General features: G+C 40.2%; 2 protein-coding genes across 3 annotated transcripts in view; both read right to left on the bottom strand.

Annotated features, from left to right (window-relative positions):
- The window catches only part of atp2b3b (ATPase plasma membrane Ca2+ transporting 3b), a 110898-nt gene extending 104287 nt beyond the window's left edge, over positions 1-6611 (bottom strand). For both annotated transcript variants that reach the window (XM_080899954.1, XM_080899953.1), the window contains exon 1: positions 6079-6611. The gene's annotated coding sequence lies outside the window, so the exon portion shown is untranslated. The remainder of the gene's footprint in view (positions 1-6078) is intronic.
- Positions 6612-14445: 7834 nt separating this feature from the next.
- Positions 14446-24275, bottom strand: ccnq (cyclin Q). The gene is made up of 6 exons (XM_080899491.1): positions 24128-24275; positions 23879-24013; positions 21180-21363; positions 19967-20099; positions 19486-19704; positions 14446-16209 (listed from the first exon to the last, which is right to left on the bottom strand). Exons 1-6 carry the CDS (start codon positions 24129-24131, stop codon positions 16120-16122), a joined length of 765 nt encoding a protein of 254 aa, XP_080755617.1. The 5' UTR covers positions 24132-24275; the 3' UTR covers positions 14446-16119.
- Positions 24276-24457: the final 182 nt, after the last annotated feature.

Genomic DNA, 24457 nt, shown 5'->3' with positions numbered 1-24457 from the left:
GAGGAAGCGCAGTTTTTGGCTTTCCCCATATTTCAAAAGTGCTTCATCTCTTTGCTATGACTGTCGCCCGCCATAATTTGCAGATGATAATGGTTTTAGCCGCTGCGATGCTTTCGACCAAAACAGGTGCAGCTTGATGACATCATCAACATTGCGCTATCGCGATAGAGTGATATAGTCAAAATCTCTATCATTGGCCAAATTTATATCGTTTCTATCGTATATCATTTATATCGCCCACCCCTACTGTAGACCATTGTCAATCAATCTCGTGCCGTGTCTCCTCTACAGTACAGAATGCGTTCAGCTTGTCAAATTTACATAAATCTTCGATCGCTAGCAGTGTGACTCTGAAGTGCTGTACTGTATGTCTGTAAGTTTTCTCCCCAACAAACACAACAATGTCGTGTTTTGCACCGTCAAAGGCAACCGCGGGTGCCTTGGTTTCATTCTATAATACTAGAGTAATTTTTCTACGAAGGTTTGAACTTTGAGTGTTTAAACAAGTGAGAAAAGTGTGAAAATGCTCATGCCTGTCTGAGAAAAGTGTATAATGTGTGTAATGAGGAGTTTTACAGCCTATAATTGTAAAAAATAAAGTTGGCTACTTCGCGGATTTCACCTATCACGAGTTATTTTTAGAACCTAACTCCCGCAATAAACGAGGGACCACTGTAACACTCAAAGGTTTTGCTTTAGTTTGCTATTTATACCCTTGTTATTGATTTAAAATACAGTTGTTGCAGTACATTTATAATGTTCAGCTTCTGACAGAAATAATATTTAAACCATAATTGACCTTATATTTTCACATCTCACTTAAAATTAAAAAGGAAGAGAAAAAGTCATCCTTGTATTTTATATCATGACATATATCAATATGAAAATAGTTAATTGTTTTCCATATCTCCCAGCCCTACTCTGGTGCTTTGTTGCTCAGTACTTCTCTGTCCTGTCCATGTTACTGAGCCACAAGCTGTGGGACAGAGAGCTTTTTATCGAAGATGTAAAATATTGGTCCCAAATTCAGAGCTCTTTCCTCCCTTTCCTTAAAGTGGGTCTGAGAGGGTCTGCTCATTTCAAACTTAATATGCTTAATCTCTACTGTTTACTGTGTGTGTACTCTTTCATGCTTCACAGTTAGGGCTGCTCAATTAATCGAATTTTAATCTCGATTACGATCTGGGCTTTCAACGATCATTAAAAATGACTGAGCCGATTATTAGCCCCTCCCTCGTGCTTTACTCTCGCGCTGCTCCGTGTGGCAAATCGAGCGCACCTCTCTGCGCACCTCTCCGCTGCTCTTAATTGTCACAACAATTAAGAGCAGCGGTCCCCAACCTTTTTTGCGCCACGGACCAGTTTATGCCCGACAATATTTTCATGGACCGGCCTTTAAGGTGTCGCGGATAAATACAAAAAAATAAAACGAGTACCGGTACCGAAAAAAAGAAAATTTATTCATAACACACGTGAAAAGACCAAGGAAAACCGAGTAAACGATAAAAACGATAACAAAATAACGCTGAAAACTGATAAAAACCCTGAAAACCATACGTTTCACACCTGAGCCTCAACTCTTGCGGCCCGGTACCAAACGACTCACGTACCGGTCCGAGGCCCAGGGGTTGGGGACTGCTGATTAAGACTACCCGAGGGAAGCTCGGAAAGCTCGGAAAGCTAAGCAGAAGTTATTTGGAGAGGAGAGTGACTGCTGTTGGTTGAAAAGAGAGGTAAAAAAAACTTCAGTGGTGTGGAAACATTATGGGTTCGCGGAGTCAGACGTGGATCAAGTAGACAGAGTGTGTAAACTTTGCTACAGAGCAACACTGCAAAGTTCACTAAACATAGATGTTTGCATTTTTCATTTATTTTTTATATTGCAAACATTTGCACACTATTTTATATTATTTTTTGACAATCTTTAAAGTCATTATTCAATACATTGTTATTGTTAAATAAATATCGTCAAATAATCGAGATCTCAATTTCAGTGAAAATAATCGTGATTATCATTTTTTCCATAATCGAGCAGCCCTATTCACAGTTCAGAGTAATCTTACACTAATCATTTATGAAGCTCCTCAGCTGATGCTGATCTAAAATAATCTGTTTTCAGTCCCCTACCGCTCCCTTTCAGATAATTTTCTTCTGATTGGCTGCCCCTCACAAAGTTTTATAAAGTCATGTGAATAAGGCTTATATGCGTGCCACCAGACCTACTCTCACTGACATCACACAGAGTCAAACAGAAAACAAAAGACTGTGTCAAAGTACGTGAGTGGAGCAGTCTGAATCCTGAGCTTTTCACTCAGACCGATTACTTACATACGATAACCACATTAATTGAAAGACTGGCTATGTTTTACAGTATCATGCACCTTTGGAACAGTATACAGGGAACAGAAATACGGGTAAAGCAGAATAGACCCATTTAAAAACAGAGCACTGCAGTTTTTTATTTCTTAAAGAGGACTAAACTGATGTTTTACAGAGAACTATTTACAACTGTGGGTCAAAATGCGAATGTGTGCAAACGTGGGAGAGCATGTCACCCAATGTAACACTGTGCCTAAATAGCAATAGTGGGGGGGGTTTTCTACAGCCATCCATTCTCTAACTTCTTTACTTCACAATAGAGGACTTCACACAAAGTATGTGTGAGACGTTATTCTTTAATTCTACCACTCAATAAAATAGTTTTGTATTTACAGCACTGCACTGTTTTAGCCCTACTATCCCCGGGAATCTTGTCCTGCATCATACATGGGGTCACCATATGGTTATAGGGCAGCCACATGTCCTACTGTAGAGCCCCTTGATGTAGTTGGGAGGTCTGTGATTATTAATGTCGTGGGAACTCACTGAATTTGCAAGTAATTTTAGCTGGTTTGGTTTTACATCAGATGGAATTTTCTAATCCCATCCCCCCGGTTCGCTGGGGCTATTACATTAAAAAAGGGGGAAAAAATTTGAAAAAAAAAAACTGAAAACGCCACTGGTGGGGAAACTAGATATATTCTTTTTCCTGCTTTGGATATTTTGATATTTTTGTGGGACTTCTAAACAGTAAGCTACCCTGTCATACTCCGGTAGTATTACTTTAGACCAGTTGAATACACTACATCTGGAATTTCCTGAAGTGAGCTCCTCATCTTAATCTATTGAAAAACAATTTCCTAATCACTGACATGTTAACCTATCTCTGGGACAAATTTCATTAAAATAAATCTGACACCAACAACACTCAGCATCGCCTAGGACAGCAGCACATTCCTTTCTCTTTCCACTGCACCAACACTAACGAAGCTTCATCCTGCATGAGCAAATAGCACCACCTTTAACTATTCTCAGCATCACACATGACACATCAGATTCTTTTTCCCTATAAGAGTATTTTACATGTGGACGAGCAGAAAAAACCCCAAAGTGAAACTGATTATTAATTCCTTTTCTCCTCCCTCCTCTCCACTCTTCAGTCTCTGCCTCTTGCATCTTCTCCCTCCCCTTTTTCTTCTCTTCCCTGTCATGCTTCTATCCTGACTGAGAGTGTTAGTTTATGACTGAGTCACCCTCCTTTGCCTTTGAAGCTTCTTCTTGCTCTATATCTATCTTTCTGCTCCATCTATATGGTTTTACCACCTTTTTGTGTTCTTCCATTCTGTGTCTTGTGGTGTCTCATTGCTTGTTATTATTTTTACCTATTTTTACCTCCGCCCCAATCCCAACACCCTTTTCTTGCTGCTCTCCCCGTCTACCTGCTTCCTGCTACTGCAATCATTTATTTAGTCAGCCAGTTGCACATTTTCTTATCCAGCCTGATGTCTTACTCACTGATTCCGTCTGATTTTGTAACAGTCACGTAACAAACAGCTTCTGTTCATCGTCCAAACTACTGCACCCAACTCTGAATGTGGCCTTCTGCTTGACTCAGCTTTGATGTGTGCAACACACAAGTGCATGTAAGGCTGCATTACATACATAGCAAAAAAAGAGAAGCACTTTGTTTTGTCATGCATTTCTAACTCTTATGCACACAAACCTTTAGGCACAGGATGCAAGCATCACAAATGGACAGTAAGCACACAAAGACACAAACCCTCATGCCCAGAGACATCAATTATATGATCTGTCATGACGCACACAAATGTGTCATACACAACAACGCTTTCAAAATAAGAGAGTCAGCAAAGGGGGTAGGGGTGTCCTGTCCTGACTGAAAATGTGTCTGAACATGAAAAGAGTCAAACAAAAGGTCACCACAATTGTCAGCAGCCTGCCCATTTATACTGAATGCTGGACCTGCTTGTCCACACACTATCCCTTAGAGGGTTGAAGCAATTTTATTTTTTTTAAAAAGAGAAAGTGTCTGTTCTGTTCCCTCTGGTGTTTTCTCTTCATTGCAGCAGCAAGGAGGTTGAGAAGTGTGCAGAAGACACAGGAGAGAAGATCCTCATGGGATTTGAATTCGGGCCAGGAGGTCCATGTATGCTTTCTGACTTTGTATGTGTGTGTGAGTATGTGTGTTTATGTGTTGTGTGTGGTGGATAGAGGCAAACCAGGCTCCACAGACTTGAGCATGTGTAACTGAATAAGTTTGTGTGCAGCAGTGTGTTCACGTTTCTAAATCTTGTGCACACTGTTGTCATCTGTGGTGAGATTGTCCACATTCCATGTATGTGAGCGTGTCAGTATTCCCTATAGCTCGCTGCAGTCCACCTGTGCACCTGCAGTCCTACTTTCCGAAAGGCCCTCTGGTGGGGCCTTTGTATCTGGGCAGCTGCCTGCCTGGCTTGGTGCCAGTCACACTTCTGTTATTCCCCAGTGGGAATAGCACACTTAGAATTTAACACAGTCAAGAGGCTGAAGCCATTAAAGGTGGGCCGCCAACAGGGCTTAGATATCCACATTACGGTAGAGCCCGTTAAAGAAACAGGATAATGATGAGGGGGGTGGGGATGGAAAACGTTTGAGAAAGACAACAAAATGTGGGCATAAATTAGGGGAAAGAAAGAATGAAAGAAAATGGCCTAGTGATAACTAGTTAATGGGTACTATCGTGTATCCATCTGTATCCATCACATCCAGCACTGATATACTCAAGGTATCCCATGTCCTTCCCACATGAGCGCATATACATCTCCACCCACCCAAAGCTAAAGTCACATTCACACACATTACTAATTCTTGGTGCACCTGGAACTGCCTCATGCAACAGTGTATTTCCCATTCAAAACGACCTTTCCTGGTCACCTTCACACTTAATCAAGCTTCATCTCTCGGCTCATCTTCAACACATACAGCAACAAGAGGAGGTTATGAATAAAGTCGAGACACTTACACGGCAGGCCCGCTCAAAGGCAAGGAGAGACAGAGTGAAGCCAGTGGTGCGCCACTAGCTTACCCGATGTCCCTCCGCAAGGTTACTGGCCCGGCCACCGCCGGCCCACTCTGCCTAACTCACACCCACGCGACGCCGGGCGACATGTGAAGATCCCTTGGGCCACGGATCATTACCGGATCAAAATGAAACCTCTCCGCAGTTGGCGCTGCAGGTGCGATGCGCCGTAACCGAGACAAACAACGTAACTGATCCCAAATAGCCCTTACATGTCTGCTGCATACAGCGCCCGGGAAAGGCAAGAGACAGGCGCGAGAACAGCGCGTGCTGCTCGGTGATAATGTGGGACTGTAGCCCTTCATCAACTGACACGGGACACGGATGAGTGGACGGATGGAAGGATGAATATATATGTAGATTTACACACGCGTGTGCACGCACATCGGCGCGTAGACGCGCGTACACGCAGGCACACACTTCCTTATAATGTCATAGCGCTGCTCGCCAGGTTATTATGGTATGCTCTACTGTATAGGCTTTATTATAGCTGTGTAAGGCCTGCGATGACAAATGCCACATCAGGCCATGTTGCATATTCTGTAAGCCCGTAAAAACCTCCCGACATGCGAGTAACGAATCACAGCGAAAGCAGCACATCTTCCCCATTAAAAAGGCGCTCGGGTACCCGGGGTAAATAACAGTGACGCACGCGAGCACGCACGGACTCATCGACTCACCGTCCAGGCCGAGCTCAAGGACATCAGCATCAGCGCGCGGGTGGGGAGGCAGAATCCCCGTTAATCTGCGTGTGCGTGGAGCGGAGAATGTCCCAAACCGGATGAGAGGACACGGGGGGACAGGGAATGCGGCAGCTCCCGTTGCCTGGAGTCCGAAGGAGTGAAGGGATGAAAGTCGACGGCCGTGCGGGTGAATATTCCGCTCCGCGCGGTCACCTGACGGTTGGTCGGCGGAGTTCTGCGGCGGTTGGAGAGAGAGAGAGAGAGAGAGAGAGAGAGAGAGAATGCGCCGGTTGAGGGTTTAAACACCTCCGTTGTGGGGAGGGGGCGTCCGTGTGCCTGGACGAGGATAGCTACTCCCTGCTATGAAAGCAGCTAATTTAACCAAATTCGGCGAACTGTGAAGGGCAGTGGGAGAAAAAGGAAAGAAAAGAAACGTGTGAGGAGAAGCTCATGCGACATCTTTGCAGGATGAGGAGGAGATTGAGCTGCTACCAGAGCTCGCGCGCACAGGAGCTCAGTCTCAGCATCCGTTAGAGGGGGTTGAGGAATGCTCTGTACGTCACCCCCACCTACTCGACTGCGTCATGACGACACCAGACACACCGCAACGAACGTTTTTCCTCTAGAGCAGTCTCTGTTATCAGTTGGCATCTAAAGCCATCTTTTAAAAAAATCCCAGCACGGGCACGCATTGATCTCAACATTACCTTTTAAAAATAAAGCTTCCAGTCGTTCACTTATAGACCTAAAGCCACAAACTAACCATTCTAATCCACTTCACCACTGTTCAGGTCCTTAATTTGGCTTAAATCGAGTTCTCCAAGTTACCAAAATAGGCAGCCATTTTGGTAATTTGGAGAACTCATTTTATGCCAAATCAACTAACGGCAAATCTTATAACAACGGAAAACATCAAAACTCTTATTCTGCAAACAGCAAAATATGTAATCCAGCACCTTTAAACAAAATGGCAATTAGTACTACATTTAAAGAACACGTGGATCAGATCCTGTCCATTTAAATTCACTACAATCTTTAGATGTCTGGCATTTGAGTTACGAACACTTTATACAGAAAGAACACCGACATTTTCCTTAAAGGTTTACATAAATGGTGTGGTGTTTGTGGTGATATGTTATTTTGCCAAATGTGTGCATTATGATATGCCTTCACTAGCTGGGACCACATCCTCATTTAGAGTTTCAGGTAGATAATGGTTAAGCAAGAATTAAGGCTGCAGTTTAGGGACAATCTTAGCTTCTGGGCCAGGCATAGCTTCATGTGCTAATGAAAGGTAAATGAGTTTTAAAAAGGGAGGGAGGATGTGCCATAAAAACAAGTAAAAACAACAAACAGCTTGTCTTTCAGGAGGTGGGGGGTCATATACAGACAGACAACTGGAAGGGGTGTGTACAAGGTGTTGGCCCACTCCTGAAATTCAGATAAATTGTCTCGAATTATTTTGTCTTGTCCATCCAAAGGACATTATTCCAGAAGTCTTGTGACTTCTTCACATGCAGTTTTGCACCTCTAAGCCATGCTGCCATGTTCTTTTTAGAGAGGAGGCTTTCTTCTGGCAACCCTTCCAAACAAGCCAGACTGGTTCAGATTTTTTGTTATTGTACTTTCATGAACTTTAACATTTAACATGCTAACTGAGACATGTGGAATCTGAGATATAGTGCTTGGGTCTTTCTGTTTTTGGGTATTTTTTTTCTCTCTCTGAGCATTGCATAGTCTGACAGGACAGCCAGTCCTGCGAAGATTGTGACATTGTTTTAACACACACCTGAATGCTCCATACAAGCAAACTGCCACAACTTCTTTTATAGAGGTGTTCACACTTGCTCGTTGAGTGCTCGATTAGCAGCACCTGGATACTAATTACCTTCTTAATTCCTGGCAGCACTAATGGTATACTTACCTTTCACAGGACTGCATAGAGTCCCGTTAACACTTGTTTTGTTGTTTATCATATTACTGTAGTAGCTCTGTTCCAGTCTTACTAACCAACATTTGATTGTATAGAAGTCTGTGAGAAAACAACACATTTTAATGACCTTGTATTGCCCCCTAAGTAAACAGTGTCCTGATGACTTTAAATTCTCTATAATGCCACACAATGTTTCAGGTAGGCCTGCTTTGTTGTAGAAAAGTTACTGTTACCAGCATGCAGAGTCATTTGGTTTCTTAGTTGCTCTTTGTTTCTAATTTCAAAACACCAAGAAGGCAAAAGCTAAATTCTCAACTTAAAGCTCCAAAACGAGACTTCACTAAAGAACAGGTGGATAACTTCATTGTGTATAGTTTACAGTCAGATAGTTTTTTTTGTTTGTTTTTTGCTTAAGTGTGTAAAATCTTTAAACCTCTGCCATTTATTTAAATAAAGTTGTGAGCTTTGTTACAACTGCCAATCTGAAAACTGACCGAAAAGACAAACACTATGCGTCTTTGTTGTTACTGTTTTAATCTTAGTTTAGTACCAAATGATTGAAAAAATGGCACAGAAAATTTTCAGCAAGTTGTAATTATTTTTGATTGTGGACAGACCTACTGCCTCTATAAAAATGCATTAGAACATTTGTCTACTTTGTAGCAATACAACAGCTGTACTGTAATACAAAATTCCCTGTAAGGTGGCAGAGGGAACAAAATGGTGTCTGGGGAGAGCCAGAAATATGTCTTATTCTAATGTGTCACACATTCATCTTTAAGTTCACCTTTGCAAAGTAAGGGAAATGTTAGGCAGTCGGCCAAGCCGCTGAAAACCGTATAAGACCTACCTAGTACCATCTGAGGTCCTCCACTGCAGTACAGGATACTAATGAATATACCATGTTACTCTCCAACTTTAAACTTTAATACTTTAAAGCTAACATGCAGACAGTAGCTGTGCTTAACTGTGCTTGCATGCTTAAGCAATTTGCTTGAGCACCATTTGTATCCAGTTAATTAAAGCCCTTCCTGTTCTGTTTGCAGTGTGTGGTTCTGGGAAATCTCCTCTGGGGCACAGGAGAAGATGAGTTTATATTTCTGGAAGCAGCAGCAATTCTTATGACATGAATGGAAAAGGATGCCCTGTTATGTGGAGTGAGATCAACTGAAGAGACAAAGTGTTCTTTTCATGCAAACTCTATGAAGTCAAGTGCAAAAACAATTCTTTTCAGAGTCTGCACATACAAGCCCTGTAGATAGTGGCCTCCACACATTGGGAAGCTGGTCCACAGCTCATGTGTCTGGGTGAGAGGGACCAGAGTTAATCCCACTTTAGAAGCTGGGGGCTGTTCTTCTGTTCTCTGCAACTCCACAAAGCTCAGGAACTGTCCACTGTGCTGAAAGCTTGCATATCCTGGCGCTGAAGAACAGAGAGTCATATGTTCACTTCATGTAATCTCCAGCCAACACACACACGTACACCAGTCACCCAGACCCACACCACCCTCCCCCATCCACATGCATGGCTGCTGTTGTACAGCATTATACAGCACGCCAGTGTGAGGAGAAAGAGGAGAAATGTATTTATAGATGAATCAAATGAATTTATTAATAGATATCCTCTACACTGCAGGGAGATGGACCACAGACTGTCCATGCACACACACACACACACACACACACACATCTTGATGAAAGCTTTGGTGCTGATTTTATAGTTTCATCTTGTTATCTTTAATTCAAGTAAAGTCTTACGTCTTTATTTGAGGTTCACATTTGTGTTGTTAGCTCAATCACAGTTGAGAGTGATTTGCATTCCACATGATGAATGAGAGATAGTATATCTTGATTTCAGGAGTTGGTTCTCTGTCCATATATGACTCCCCTGTACTAAAAGCTGTTTGTTCTTGTTTTAGTGCCCCACCCTCCCTCCGTCCCTTTTTCAATTCATTTACCTCTCATTAGTACATGAGGATCTGGCTTGCCTGGGAGCCGGCGCCAGTCCCCTCTGAGCCCTTCCCCAAACTGCAGGCTCAATTCATGCACACACCATCTGCCATTATCTACTCGAAACACTGCCAAACCTAAACGTGGATGTGGTCCCAGGTAGTGAATTGTAATTCCTTTGCTGATCGTTTTAATCTAGCACCAGCCTCAGGTCAAAATTTTATCCTGTCAAATTCTGTACCTTACTGATAATTATCAACATGCTGGAGACATGCTTATGATTACAAGTTAACAAACAAGCTCCTGCTTCCATTTAAGTTTCATTTGAGTTTAATTAAATTTCCAAAAAATTGAGAAGCTGTAAAAATTTATATTGCAGAAAAGACAGTGCAAAGTCACATAGTGGAGCTACTGAAGTCTCCGAGGAACAAGACACAAAATTCTGATATGACGCCTCTTATTAAACAAACCTTTGTCATTTGTCATGATGTGGCAGGTAATTGAGGGGATCCAGTGAGTGAAATATGTTCATCTGCTTTAAAAAAAAAAATTTAAAAAAAGCATCTCAGCAGTAGATATTGTAGTTAACTCTTGCATTAAAAAAGAATAAAAAAAACAACAACAACATATTTTCTAGTCAGACTGAAAAGACGACTCAGGATATGATATCATCTGATGGATGATACAAATCTTTTTTTTGTAAATATATACTTTCCCACCTCGTACCAAATTTGAATATTATTCTTGACAACTGGATCACCAGCGTTCGTTTACAGGTTTTTCATATTAGCATATCCGCTCAAAGCATGGCTACATCCAAGTAAAGCTTCCAAGCTGCTGGCATGCCTAGAGACTCTTGGCCTTGAGTCTTAACTCTTAATAAATTATAACTGAAGATGTTTTTTCAGAACACTTTGTTTTTGTTATATAACATCTATTTTTACAAAGAAATGCTTCACATTTGAACAGTTTCTTTATAATTATATTCCCACTAAGAAAGGCTGTGTCTCATAAGGCCTTGACAGACCTTCAGCTGACAGTACGATGGATTTTTCTGTCTGCTGACCGATCCATCTTTTCATTATCGCTCTGTTTACACGAACGATGAATCATGCAAACTGCTCTTTTTGCTCCTCCCCTAAATACTAAGACCAGGCACACACGCACGCACACAAACTGACAGACAAACTTGCTCTCTTCAATCTATTGTCTGTGCATTAGGCATTTAGTGTGTTTAGAAGCACTTGGTTGATCTCTCATAGGTCTGAAGCTGAAGACTGCAGGGCTTTTATCAGGTCAAGGACACTCAGCTCCTAGACTGCAGGCTTGATACAGCTTCAACATCCCAAACTGTCATTTTGATATAAACACTCGTGCACATGGAGATGCACATGAACACAGCTGGTTGTGTGAGTGTGACCTTCTGACTTGCCCTCAAGCCCAGAGTAAAGGCTGAAGTGATGTGTAAGCAGATCAGAAGTCGACAGAGGAGAGGGGAGGCCATCCAAGCAGGCTGGAGAGTGCTGAAGTGCGATACAAAGATAAACTCTCCAATCCTCCACTCGTCATTTTACCTTCATCTTTGCCTCCTTCTTCTCCTCACCTACCAACCTTACTTCCACTCCTCTCACATCCATCTATGTTGCTCTCCTTTCTCCCTACTCCTCTGCTCCTTCCCATCTGATGGTTAATTTATGGAGCCTGCCTGAACGTGCACCTTCTCCATTATTAATACAACATTAGGGAGACAGAGGGAGGAGGACAGCAGAAGGGAGGAGAAGCAGAGAAAAATGTGGGAGATGCAGGGACACAGGACAGACGGTGAAAACAAAAGCAGTGGAAGGAAGCTGAGGATTTGGGCAGAGGGATAAGTACGGAGATGGACAGGAACAGAGAGAGAAGAAAAACAGAGACAAGGAAGACAGGAAAGGAGCAACTGAGGAGAGAAGCAGACAGATTTTTCCCAGTACATGCACAAGGGGGGAAAAAAGCTGGAGTTAAACGAGAGTGACAGATGAGAAGGGAGAAAATGTGTCAAGAAGAGGAATGCTACATGACACGTGATGCTGTTGGGATGCATGCAATGTATCCTGCCCCGTGAAGAGAGGCAGAATGCACGAAGAGGACGAGGAGAGGAGGGGGGGAGGGGGGCAGAGACTCAGATGTGTCACAAATGATCATGTGACTATCTTCAACCTGGACAAACACACACGTACAGGCAGACCTGATTTTTTTTTTTGCAAGCTAAATTCAGGAAAGTAAGGTGCTCATCTGCTAAATATATCACATCTAAGAAGCTTTGAACAGAAGGAAGAAAAAAAAGACTTTAATAGTATCCACAATTTCAGTTTTCTCCTCGCACACAGCAGCAATGGCAACATACAGAATGTAAGGATGGATATATTCCATATTCATCTTATCATCAGTATATCTTCAAGAGATAATCACAACCAGCAGTGTGGCAGACATCCAAGCACAGTGCCAAACAAGAAGGAAGAAAACATACATTTCACCATATTGATTTATCTCAGTTTAGTGTTTTTCTGTAGTGTAGGTTCACAACAACAATCTTCTTATGGTGTTTTCTATCGGGGCGACCGTGGTTCAGGGGGTTGGGAAGCTCATCTTGTAACAGGAAGGTTGCCGGTTCGATCCTCAACTCTGTCTGTGTTTGTCATTGTGTCCTTGGGCAAGACACTCCACCTACTGGTAATGGGCCGCTGGCACGATATGGCAGCCTCGCTTCTGTCAGTCTGCCCCAGGGCAGCTGTGGCTACAACTGTAGCTTGCCTCCACCAGTGTGTGTGTGTGAATGAATATTAGTGCATGGGTGAATGAGACATGTTGTATAAGAACCAGTACATTCACCAAAGGATTCAGGAATACCTTGAGTAAGAATAGGATCCACAAGTTTTTCATTTATTTTGGATTTCCTCTAATCCACACAAGATAAAAGTATACATATATACCCAGGAAAATATCTGGCTAATTGTTAAATGTCCCTTGAGAAGTTGCACATTGACCAGATGCTTCTGGTAAGCCATCAACAAGCCTCTGGTATTTGCTGGATATTTGATACAATTTTTCAGTAGGGTTGAAAACGGGGCTTTGGGAAGGCCATTCCAGCAAGTTAATATTAGCCTGCTTTATCCAGTCCAAAACCAGTTTTGGTGTGTGTTTGGAATCACTGTTGAAACACTAAGTTGAATTCAAGTTTCAACTGTCTAGCCATTGATTTGAGTTAAAGGTATTAAAGATGTACAGATGAGGATTACAGAATTTGTAGCCCTCTATGAAGATTTATTGGTAGTTAAATATTTTCCAAGTCCTGTTAAACAGAGCAGGGAATTTTTGACATAGCTTTCCCAAACATTGTAGTTTTATTTTGGATACTTTGATTATTTTTACTCTGCTTACTGAAACAAAATATTACACAAAACCCCCAAACTACCAGCGCGAAAAATTATTAGCCACCTGACGCTAATGGTTAACTTTATATGAGTTTGCTAAATAACAACTTACAGTCATTTGTTGCAGTATTGAAATGCATCCGAATACTAACAGCGAGAAGTCCAATCATTAGGTGATGCATTTTGAACAAGCACTTGGTGATAAGTAAAACTACATTTTAACAGGAAGATAGGTACAGCAGAACCAGCCTCAGAGAGGGAAAAGCAGTGTGCCTAAAAAAAGTTGGTTGGTGAAGGAAAGACAAGAATATGAGGACTGAGGACCAAAGAAAAGTGACTTCACAAACAGTGTTGACATATTTTCTTTTATTTATTATTAACTTTGTTTACTGGTATTTGTTGCCATAAAAACAACTGAACACCTGTTCAAGTCACATTAGGTGACACAATGCAGTGAATCAAGCATTTTTGAAATGTAAGAAATTACATTTAAGACTTGTTGAGGACTTATTACCAAACAGAATGAAATTTAATCCCTGCTTCATGATCAAACCTTCTAAAGAATCAAGACATCACTAAAATCCAGTAGGGATTTACAGAGAGCAAAAATTGCTTTAATTTTTTTCCAGTACTTCCCAGCAGTCTTAGATAAAACAAAGCATTTCAGTTGTGAGTCGAGATGGTTATATTTAGTATTGATGGAGATTTTTCAGTCCTTAACCCTAAAATGAGTAATAGGTTTGCCATTAACTTCTGCATACTCACTCTTGATAATTAAAAGAAACAAAACAAACAAACAAACAAACAAACAAACAAACAAAAAGCCGCTCTTAAATTGGACCTATTCTGCTCATTTCCAGTTCAGTAGTAGTATTATTATTTGACTAAAGGAATTTCATATGCCCTTACAAGAAATAAGTGGAACATGATTTAAAAAAAATATACTTCTGCCAGGTTTCTCATCATTGTAGAAGTTAATCAAATGAATTTAATTATTGTCAATGTATGCCATATTAGATTATGCTGAAATGTTATTTTGTATGTTATGTTGTTTTGTCACAAAACGCATCAGACTCTGCAAAATGTAGTGATGTTCCAGGGAAAATAGCAGCTGCATTGTTGTGGCTAATGTGAATCTTACTAAATGAAACATGCTATGTAACCACAAAAAGCACTAAGAAGGGAATAATATACCTGTTATGGACATCACTGTAACATCATTATCTTCCTTTTGTTTATTTTGTCAAAAAACAACACAAGAATTTCTTAGTCTGTTTCTCAGCATTTCCCTTTATTGTCTCAGTCCCAAACAAATTGGTTACAAATTTAGTTCCTTTTTATAGTTTCCTTAAAAAGATCTTATTTTCATTTCCAACACCATATTTTCATTTTTGGGTGACACAATGTTAACTTTAAATGATTAAACTTTAAAAGTTCAACATCATCTTTTCCATTCAAAGTATTTCCTATAAATGAGCTTGAAAAAAATATAAGTAAAACTTGGGAATAAAGAACCATTTAAAAATCTCTTAACACTGTTTTATCTATTCATTTGACATCCATGAACTTAAGGTAGGCTCAGTCTTATAATCATACTGTAAGTGAATGAGGTCAGCTCTCCCCTGGTATATAGACATGTTACTTTCTCGCCATGCTGGAAGTGGGAAATATACTCCCTCGTCTCCCCGTCTACAGAGCTGCACTTACTCAGCTTGCTCATGTCTGTGCATTTTGCAATAAGCATTTTAGTTGCTCTATAGCACTATACCCGACTCCACTTGCTGGTTTAACATCTTTCCTGGTGGAAAGCCATTGTAACACAATGTATTTCTGACAGAATATAGGGGAAACGAGTCCCAAATATTTGTATTATTATCAGAATGAGCCCCCTTTAAATTACAAATAGTTTCTAATCATAATATGTAAACATTATTATACATGGAGAAAATGCATGAATATGTAAAAATTTGCTAGCCCTGAAACAGACTTGCAAGTTGTTTAGCCACGATGCCTCTCGCCCTAAGCGAGAGGCATCGTGGCTGGGATAGGCTCCAGGCCTCCTGTGACCCTGAACTGAACAAGTAGTTAATAAAAATGAATGGATTAATGGAAATTACAGATATTCCTCTATAATACTTCATCCAACCAATGCATTTGTATGTGAATACTATGCATCGTAAAAATACAAGATATTTATGGTATCCAGTATGTAGCATCCATTGTCCTTGAAAATATGCAGGTTTATTCTGCAAGGTACTAATCAAGCCTATAATCTCAAAGAAAAAACAAACAAACAAAAAAACTGTGCTGTACTACCCTAGTCCAGAAAGATCTAAGAGTAGTCACCATCTAGCATTTGTAGTAAAAATGTGTGATGTGTGGAATATGAAGAGATCGGTGGTACTGAGAGTCAGCATGTTTTTGAAGCGCTCAGGATGTATTATGCAGTGCAAGGCCGACAAATAACAGATCAGAAATGAAAGAAATGTCTCCCCACACTGGAAGAAATCAGTAGTGCAGGCATGTTTTTGTTAACTCACAGAATAACTGGGGCAAAGACACAAAGTGCTCTTCTACCTTAGACACACCTGAACACAAGCACTTTGAGTGCTCAGTTGTAGCAGAGCACTATATAAGTACAGTTTTACACTACAATGTGCACCATAACACACATTCAGCTTTGTACTGCACAGTCAAGTGGCAAAACAGAGACGTGATGGTCTTGTAGGTGTGTTGTTCAGATACATCAGATACACTTGGCCTCCATATCATAGAGCTGAAGAAGGTCTGCGATCACAGCATCGATATCTGCTTTCATCACGTCGTCACACAGCACCTACACACACACACACACACACACACACACACACACACACACACACCTCAATAAACAGCAGACATCAAAAGGTCGACACACCATTTTTAAAAAACATATTTTTTTGTCCTCTTGCCTTGAGGACCAAAGCAGAAAGACAGAAAAAAACTGGGTTTGCCCCATTTCCATTTGAATACTGCAACTTAGAAAAAAAAAAATCTAATCTGGACAGGTTAATGTTACTTCGGTTTAAGTGCACAGTGGCACAAACAGTACAGATCTTGCATAGGCACTCCATGATTTTAGTTTTATCAAGGTTAGTGTCAAACATACTGTTTCTCCACCTTACAGTGCTGTTATAGACAAATCTAAATGCAGCTCACACACTTAAAGCCAGGAGCTCACGTTCCACATCCTGCAGGCTCCTTCAAAGAATAATTCCAATTTGTGTCAACCAGCTGGATTTTTCATTGACATGGCTATTGTCTCCTGCAGACACTTGAGGAAATGAGGACATGCTGAACAAAAAGTTATCCACAGGTAAACAAGTCTCTCTCATGTGGACCAATATACAACAGGAGTTTCAAACCAAGGGTTTCATTCAGCAAACTGAGCCTTTGAAAACTATGAAAATTATAGTGAAGTCATTAATTTTTAAACAAAAGGTACTTGTATTCTTGTTCTTCTGGTGTCTGCATAACTATGCTAGAGTGAAATGTATGGAAAGTGAAAATTCAAGAAAATATCCAGATATTAACAAGTTGTTTGAATAATAAAGTTGGATATTATTATTGTTGTTGTTTATCATTTAGTTTAAAAAAACAAAAAAAAAAAACAACTCAACATGCAAAGGTTTTGTGCTTCTTGGTAAACACTTACCAAGAATGCAGGCAGCGAATCCTGACCGCATGTTATAAAACGGCCAAACCTCTCACATGTCTGGAAATGCAACCTGGGCCAGTCAGACAATGAAATCTGCTGGCTGACAGGCCCAGGAAGGCTTTTCCATCTTTAACTTGTGTAGCATGCTGTAAGAACTGTGATCGATCCACGAGTTTCTTATAAACATATAAAGTAGAGTTTAGTCAGAAGTTTAGACATTTATGAATGTGCTATACATAAGTATTTATCCATTTGTGTCATTATAAATCACAAAAGTTCAAAAGGTTTTAATTTTTCAAGTTAAAAACTTATAGAATATAGACAAAAATACATTTAATAAATGAACTGTGAATTGTGGCGTATTAATTCAGAATTTGGAAATGTTCTCAGGCATTCCATACCACTCAATAAAAGAAGAAAATGATCTCTGATATAGAGGAGTAGGACATCATGTAACTTTGTCTGGGGCTTGTGGTTTCAATGTAAAAAAAAAAGTGGCTGATGTGAGGTTTTCTTCTCCAGTCAAGCTCAAACTGTTCTGGATGTGAAAGAGTGCTGTGGCGCAACATCAGCATACAACCCTGACCACCTGGATGAGGCAGTAAACACCACTTTGGTACTGCAGATTATTCCTTAATTTTTGAAGCTACAGCAGCTCTATAAAAGATCTATTTACTTTTCGACTGCTATCAACTTCAGCACATAAACTAACGCTTCAATTAACTGAACACAGATGCTTTAACTGACATTTTAAATGCAGTGTCGGGGTGGCTGAAGCTCAGGAGGCAGAGAAGGTCATTTGCTAATCGGAAGGTTAGCGGTTTGATCCCTGGCTGCTCCAGTCTGCATGCCAAATATCCTTGGGCAAGATACTAACCCCTAAGTTACTCTCTGATGTATCCATCAGAGTCTGAATGTGTGTGAATGTTAGATATAAAGCACTTACATAGAAAAAGCATAGATAAAAGTGCTTGTGTGGATGGGTGAATGTGGCAAGTTGTGTAAAGCACTTTGAGTGCTGAGGTCGATTAGAAAAGAGCTCTATAAGAACCCTGTCCACTTACCATTTACCAGTTGGTGGTTTCACACAGTTACCATTACTGGCTGCATATGAGCTCATCAGTCAGCTGCTTTCAAATAACACATCAAGAGTGAAGAGTAGGCTTTAACTAAAGACACATGGCAGATGCTGCCTCTCTCTAAGCCTGGTTCTACTGGAGGTTTCTTCCTCTTAAAAGGGAGTTTTTCCTTTCCACTTTTCTCTGTATTATTGTAGGGTCTTTACCTTAGAGTACAGCTGTTGTTGTGATCTGGCATTATGCGAATAAAATGGAATTGAACTGATATCTATAACTATGGTCACTGTAAACATACAGACTGTCACTTCAAGTATTTTCAGCCATGATATTTCACTTGCTTTCATTGCCATACTTCAGCTACTCATCCTTATTCATCGAGTTAAATGTTTCTTGTTGCTGCTAACATGTTGACACTGGACACTTAACGGCTGTCACTTCCTACACATAAATGAGTACCAGAGGTTTGCACACTAAAATACTTTAAGTATCTTTAGTGCTTAGAAGTTAACTGAAACTTTAATCACATTTACAGTTTACATTCTTCCCTGAGATTTCAGTTGCTTTCACTGGAACACTTTGACTGATATCCCACTTGCTTCCATCTCTTACTCTTTGACATTTGCCGTCACATATCTGCCATTTCAGTTGCTTTCATTGGTGACACATCAGTTGATAAATCGCACCAACCAAATGGGACTAAAACCTTTTTCAAAATCTGACACTGCAACTGGTATACCAACTTGTGTTGTTTTGACGAACTGTGACCTTGGACGTAATGCTGAGCTTGTCATTGGATGTAATTTGTTAGCTTGTTTTCTAATTTTTAATTCATTTTCTCTATTATTAAATTTATATTAGATTTAATCTGCCTCCCTGTAGTTTCATGTTGGCATCCAGGCATAAAACTGACACTCGTGATACACAGTGTAAATGCCTGCGCCTCTACCCTCACTAAATTGAAAGTGCGATGTGAGCAGCTACTCTGATCCGACATCATCATCTCAAAATGAGGGAAAAACAGAAGGAAAGTGAAGGAGGGTTTCTGTTCTGTTTAAACTGGAGCTTAATGGAAAAGTAGAGATGTCAGTTCATCATCATCAGAATTTCCTGTGTTGATTTCAGAGCTAAATGAAGGAGGAAATAACTTTCATCTTCTGGGTTTATCAGCTAACACCTGCTAGCCTCTAACTTCCTATAAGATGATGTCACATTTTCCTCTTGAAGTAATAAATCCACCTACAGTGCACAGATTCTTTCTCTCACTTGAGCACGGACACACGCACTTTGGATTAGCCCTCTCTCTTCAGAGAGAATAGGAACACTTTTCAGCACATACCTGCCACCACTCTCTCTCCCCAGCAGGCAGTTCCACTCCATAGCTGTTTAGAGCCAGGTACAGCATTGCTATGGCGATGTGTTGGGGTCTGTGGCAGATGACCATGGCTCCATGGTAACAGTCTCTAAGCAGCGCCCAGGAAGTTTCAGCTACAGGAGTTCGAGACCAAGCATGGCGGTTCACAAGTGACTTGACAGACAGCAGGTAGTGGAGCAAATACTGAAGATGAAAGACAGCAGACAAATTTAAACTTCAGAGATCAGGCACTACTACACTTACTATTTTATTAAATGCAAGGGTCATGTAAGTAAAACTAAAAGCATTCAAGCCAACAGAAAACACTTATTTGTCCCAGAGATCACAGAGATCATAAACACAAGCACATTTGCATCAGAAAATCAGGCAGTAACACAGACCAAAAAGGAGGTTTAGCACCAAATAAGGAGGGAACAGGGATCCGTGCACGTGCGCTCACAACTACCTTGTGAGGGTGTTCGAAGGAGACTTGGAAGTTGAGCTGTCGGAGGATGAGGAGCTCACACTGCACCACGCTGTCCCTCAGGTCCCAGAACTCCTTGTCACATTCTAAAGGAGTACTGCCACTGTTGAAATACCTGAAAGGGTGGAGGAGAGCATTTAAGGTGACAGCTCCAAAAACTGAATGGTTAAACTGCCTGGTAAAGAATTTGTTATTTAATGTATCCACTTCCATAAAAGTGTGATGTGAAATGTAAAATAAAACAGGATTCACAGTTGCCTGCTCATCCAGCTGAGCTAAACTGGTGCCCGCCCACATGTTTTTAAAGCACTGGGACAAGAGCCTGGAAGGGTTGTGCTTTTTTTTTTTTTAAAAAAAGGATGTCCATTTATAGCATGCTTGTCTACTTCAGTTTAAGAGCAATACGTGCTGTATGTGTAGATGATATTTCCTCAGAAAAATTAGTGCCAAACTACATAATACATATGTTCCATGTGCAGAGTGGAGTTCAGGTTTTTTTAAGGCACAGGGAAAATTTCAGTGAATGCAAATATTGAAACAATCAAAAGCTTCAGAACAAGCCACTATGTGGAGGAGTGGGACTGGCAACTTTTAACTTGGCTTAATTTTTAACAGAAATACTTTTTATTATTATTCATGTTGATGTTTTTTTTTTCACTTTTTAATATGTCTACTCTTAAGTTAATGTGTTTTCTCCATGCATTTTCTCACACATGAGTGGGTTAGAGCCTGCCCAAAGTCATACTTTAAGAAAATCAGGGTACCAAGTGCAGATCCCAGAAAATTAACATACTTTTGCACTTTGTTTTATGTCTTATTTAAATGTATGTTTATGACTGGAGACTGAGTATATTCTGGTTTTGCACTTGTTGATGGGACAGAGTCTTATCTAAAAATATTACCTTGGGCTTTACAAGCCTTCCTGGTCAAGGCTATTTTGTTTTTACTCTTGTGATGTTTTTCAGACCAAACCATTTATTCAAGAAAAGCAGACTACTCATTAAAAATGATTTATTAAATGTTTGGGGCTTTTTAATGTCCCTCTCATAACAAAAAGAGTTCAGAAAGACAAAACACAACCTTTTTGTTCTCAAGCAAAGTCAAATATCTAAGAGGCTCAGTTAGCAAGAAATTGTTTTTCTCTCAGCAGTGAGGTTAAAATGTCGATTATACACTCCACCTTTTAAATTATTACCTGTGGCTTACATTGATGATATCACGGGTCCTGATGTGCTGCTCCTCCACTTTACCAGCCAGGTACACACAGCTCATGGCCACTAGGTAGGGTTCATAGGCATGGATACTGACCCTCTCAAAGAAACGATGATAGAGCACACATGCTGTAGCCACGGGCACCGAGCGCATGCAGAGTTTCACTCCTGAATAACAGAGGAGGGGGTAAGATGTAGGTCTTTAAGGGCACACTAATGTTTTATCATCTTTAGCTGACTGATTCACACCTATTTTCACCCGCTGTAATCCTGAAATGCAGTTTCAGTTCACATTACTATTTGTTTGAAATCCCATTAAATCAACAAATCAAAAACCAGGAAAGAATACATAATACTGGACACATGTTTCAAAAACCTTAAACCTTGACTTTCTTAAAGAGAACCTGCTCATTTCCAACTCAATATTTTTTTTCTTGAATTCTCGTAAAGAAGCTCTATATGATTTAAAATTTCAAATAGTCCTTATTTAGATTTTACTGGGTCTCAGCACAGCATTCATACGCTGTGTGAAACAGACTGTCTTCCCCCTTTAAGCTTCAGAGCAATGGGAGATGACTATTATAGGGAACTCCGATATCTCTCACTGTCATCAGACAGAGTGTAGAGCAAAATTATTTTGGCTCATTCTTTGATACTATGGTGATATGAACATCTACCACTGGAGCAATGTATTTGAAAGAAAATAAAGACGAGCATAAAATGTGTTCTTTAATTTATCATTACACCAAAATAAGCAATCACTTGCCTTATGTCAAAAACTAAATGTCAATGGGAGCTGCTTAATCACGGGTGTGATCACATGTGTCAGAAAGTGAGGACCATTTCAGGAAAAAGGCTGATTAGTCTTTCTAAATTTCTGGCACCATCTATCTAATTTTATAGATGCCCATTTCCACTTGGTAGAAAAAAAAAACATGATATAAATAAAAACAAACAAAAAAAACAAAAAACAATAATGCATACTTTAACCATCTAGATCTAGATCGTAGGGCAGCAAAGGTTAGTCAAAATCTATGTTTTCACTGAGTAAGTACATAGACAAAGTATTGTCCTATAACGAAACCTCTTTTTTTCCAGGCTTAGACAAAATACAAAAGATGAACGTAGACAGTGTTAGCACTTTGCCCGCTGCCTCGTTGTTTATTTGAGACAGAACTGGCTATATTTAGACCGGAAGATGCAGCGCTGAGCTCAAACAGAAAATAGGAAAACAAAAATTATTATGGTTTTTTGGTGTGCTGTATATTCTTAGCAAACCATAGTCTTTATTAGATATAATATACATACAGATATAACAATAAAATTTTAAAATAGAATCAAGATGAGCACCTCTGTACAGTTGTAATGAGGGGAGTGATTAACTATAGAGACCAAAAGCATTTTTTGTGAACATGTTTACCATGCATTGCTGAATTCAGGCATTTAAACATGGGTTTCTAATGTTCAAAACACTCTTAAGCACAATGAAGTGGGTAAGAGGGGAGGTGTCAAGGGGAATGGGGGGGGGGGGGGGGGGGGGGGGGGATTTGAGACAAGAGCAAGAGTAAAATTTACAAGAAGCTAGTGAGACCTGCTATGATGTAAGGTTTGGAGATGGTGGGACTGAAAGAAAGATGGGATGCGGAGCTTCAAGTGGCAGAACTGAAGACGTTAAGATATTTACTAGGGTCCACCATGATGGACTCACTTAAATGTTTAAAGTGTGTGTCTTTTAACTTGACACAGGGTTATTAACTTCTCATTAGTGATCATGATTGACTATAACTTGTAGTTAATCTTGACCAGCATAAAAAGGATTTCTTTGACAGCAATAACTGGAATGTATTCAGAACAAAGGGAAAGTACTACAACGTGTGACGCAGAAGTGTACATTTACACAAGTTGGGAATGTCTCTTGGAGACATTTATGAATAACTGTGCTTTCAGTATAATCAGTTCAGACAATTGTGCATAAGTACACGTTATTCAGATGTCACCACTTCGCCAAGTCTGGAGGAAAACCCAAATGAGACAAAATTGGTTACGATGTTCGCAAATAACCCAGGAACCAACTAGGCTCAAGCCAACAATGAAACTTTCAAGCTCAGCTGAAATTTAATGCTGCTCACATGGTTGCCTCTTTAGGCATTTGACTTTAAGCATTTAGCTTTTTGGACAAAATAACAAGAGATCGTTTTGAGGAGTAAAGGTGGAGCTTTCAAACCTAAGAACATTGTACCATCTTGCCAAGCATGGTGGTGGAAGTATCATGCTCTGGGGCCGTTTGTGGTGGTACGAGTTGTACTGGTACATTGCACAAAATAGGCAGCATTATGAAGAAGGAGGACTACCTCCAAACTCTTCAACTTCAGCACACCTTAAGGGCTAGCTGGCTAGCTAAAACTTTGATAATAACTGAGTGTTCCAACAGAACAGCGATCTCAAACACATGAAACCAATTAATAAAAATGAACAACAACTCACTTTTTTTTAAAACTTTTGATACAACTGATGACGTAAATCAGCTGATACATTAATCTGAATTCATTATACTTTTTTTTTTAAATCAAAGACTTTACTTGTCATTCCTAGCAGGTAAGACTTGATAAGTTTACTTTATAGCCCTGAAAACTTGCTCTTCGAACCCTCTCTCACACTCACACACAGACCACCCCTGGATTACCTGTCTCCATGATGAAACGACAAACGCGAAAGTGTTTCGTGTCAAGGCTCGGGTCAGCCGCTATATCCCCACCAGAGTCTCTCCTTCCAGCAACGCGCAGAGATGCGGTCGAGTAAGCAGATGGTCCCTGCATGTCTAGTGGAGTACAAGCAGGGGTAACCAACAATAGAAAAAAAGCACAGACTGTCTACAAGAGTCAAGAAGATGATAATTGAAGGCTGTGAGTTTCATTGTAAACTTTTAACTTACCCATCCAAAGTGCAAATTCTACGTGATATATTTATTCCTACTTTTTGAAAAACAAACATAAGATCTGCTTGTTAGTTACATATCTTAATCAACTTGTCTTCTTAGTTGCCGCTAGTAATACCCGGAAGAAAAATAGTTGGACTTCCGGTTAATATATATATATATTTTAAGTGCGTAAGAAAGAAATATGCTTTATGCAACACTCTGTGCAATCCCGTCTGCAGGAAAATAAAAACATAATTAAACGCAAGCATCCGCACATGATGTGTTTTGACATACGAAATAATTTCTACCTCATAACTTCCGTTTGAGATCTTTCAAAATAAAAGC

Source organism: Rhamphochromis sp. 'chilingali' (assembly GCF_963969265.1).
Source record: "Rhamphochromis sp. 'chilingali' genome assembly, chromosome: 12".
NCBI classification, from domain to species: Eukaryota; Metazoa; Chordata; class Actinopteri; order Cichliformes; family Cichlidae; genus Rhamphochromis; species Rhamphochromis sp. 'chilingali'.
This window is presented reverse-complemented; position numbering and strand designations above follow the sequence as displayed.

Excerpts from the sequence above, each read along its gene's own strand:
- ccnq (XM_080899491.1), bottom strand. Across the intron at positions 21,364-23,878 it reads TCGTTTCATCATGGAGACAG|GAGTGAAACTCTGCATGCGC; the intron begins GTAATCCAGGGG and ends TCTGTTATTCAG. Across the intron at positions 19,705-19,966 it reads CCTTCGAACACCCTCACAAG|TATTTGCTCCACTACCTGCT; the intron begins GTAGTTGTGAGC and ends TTTCATCTTCAG.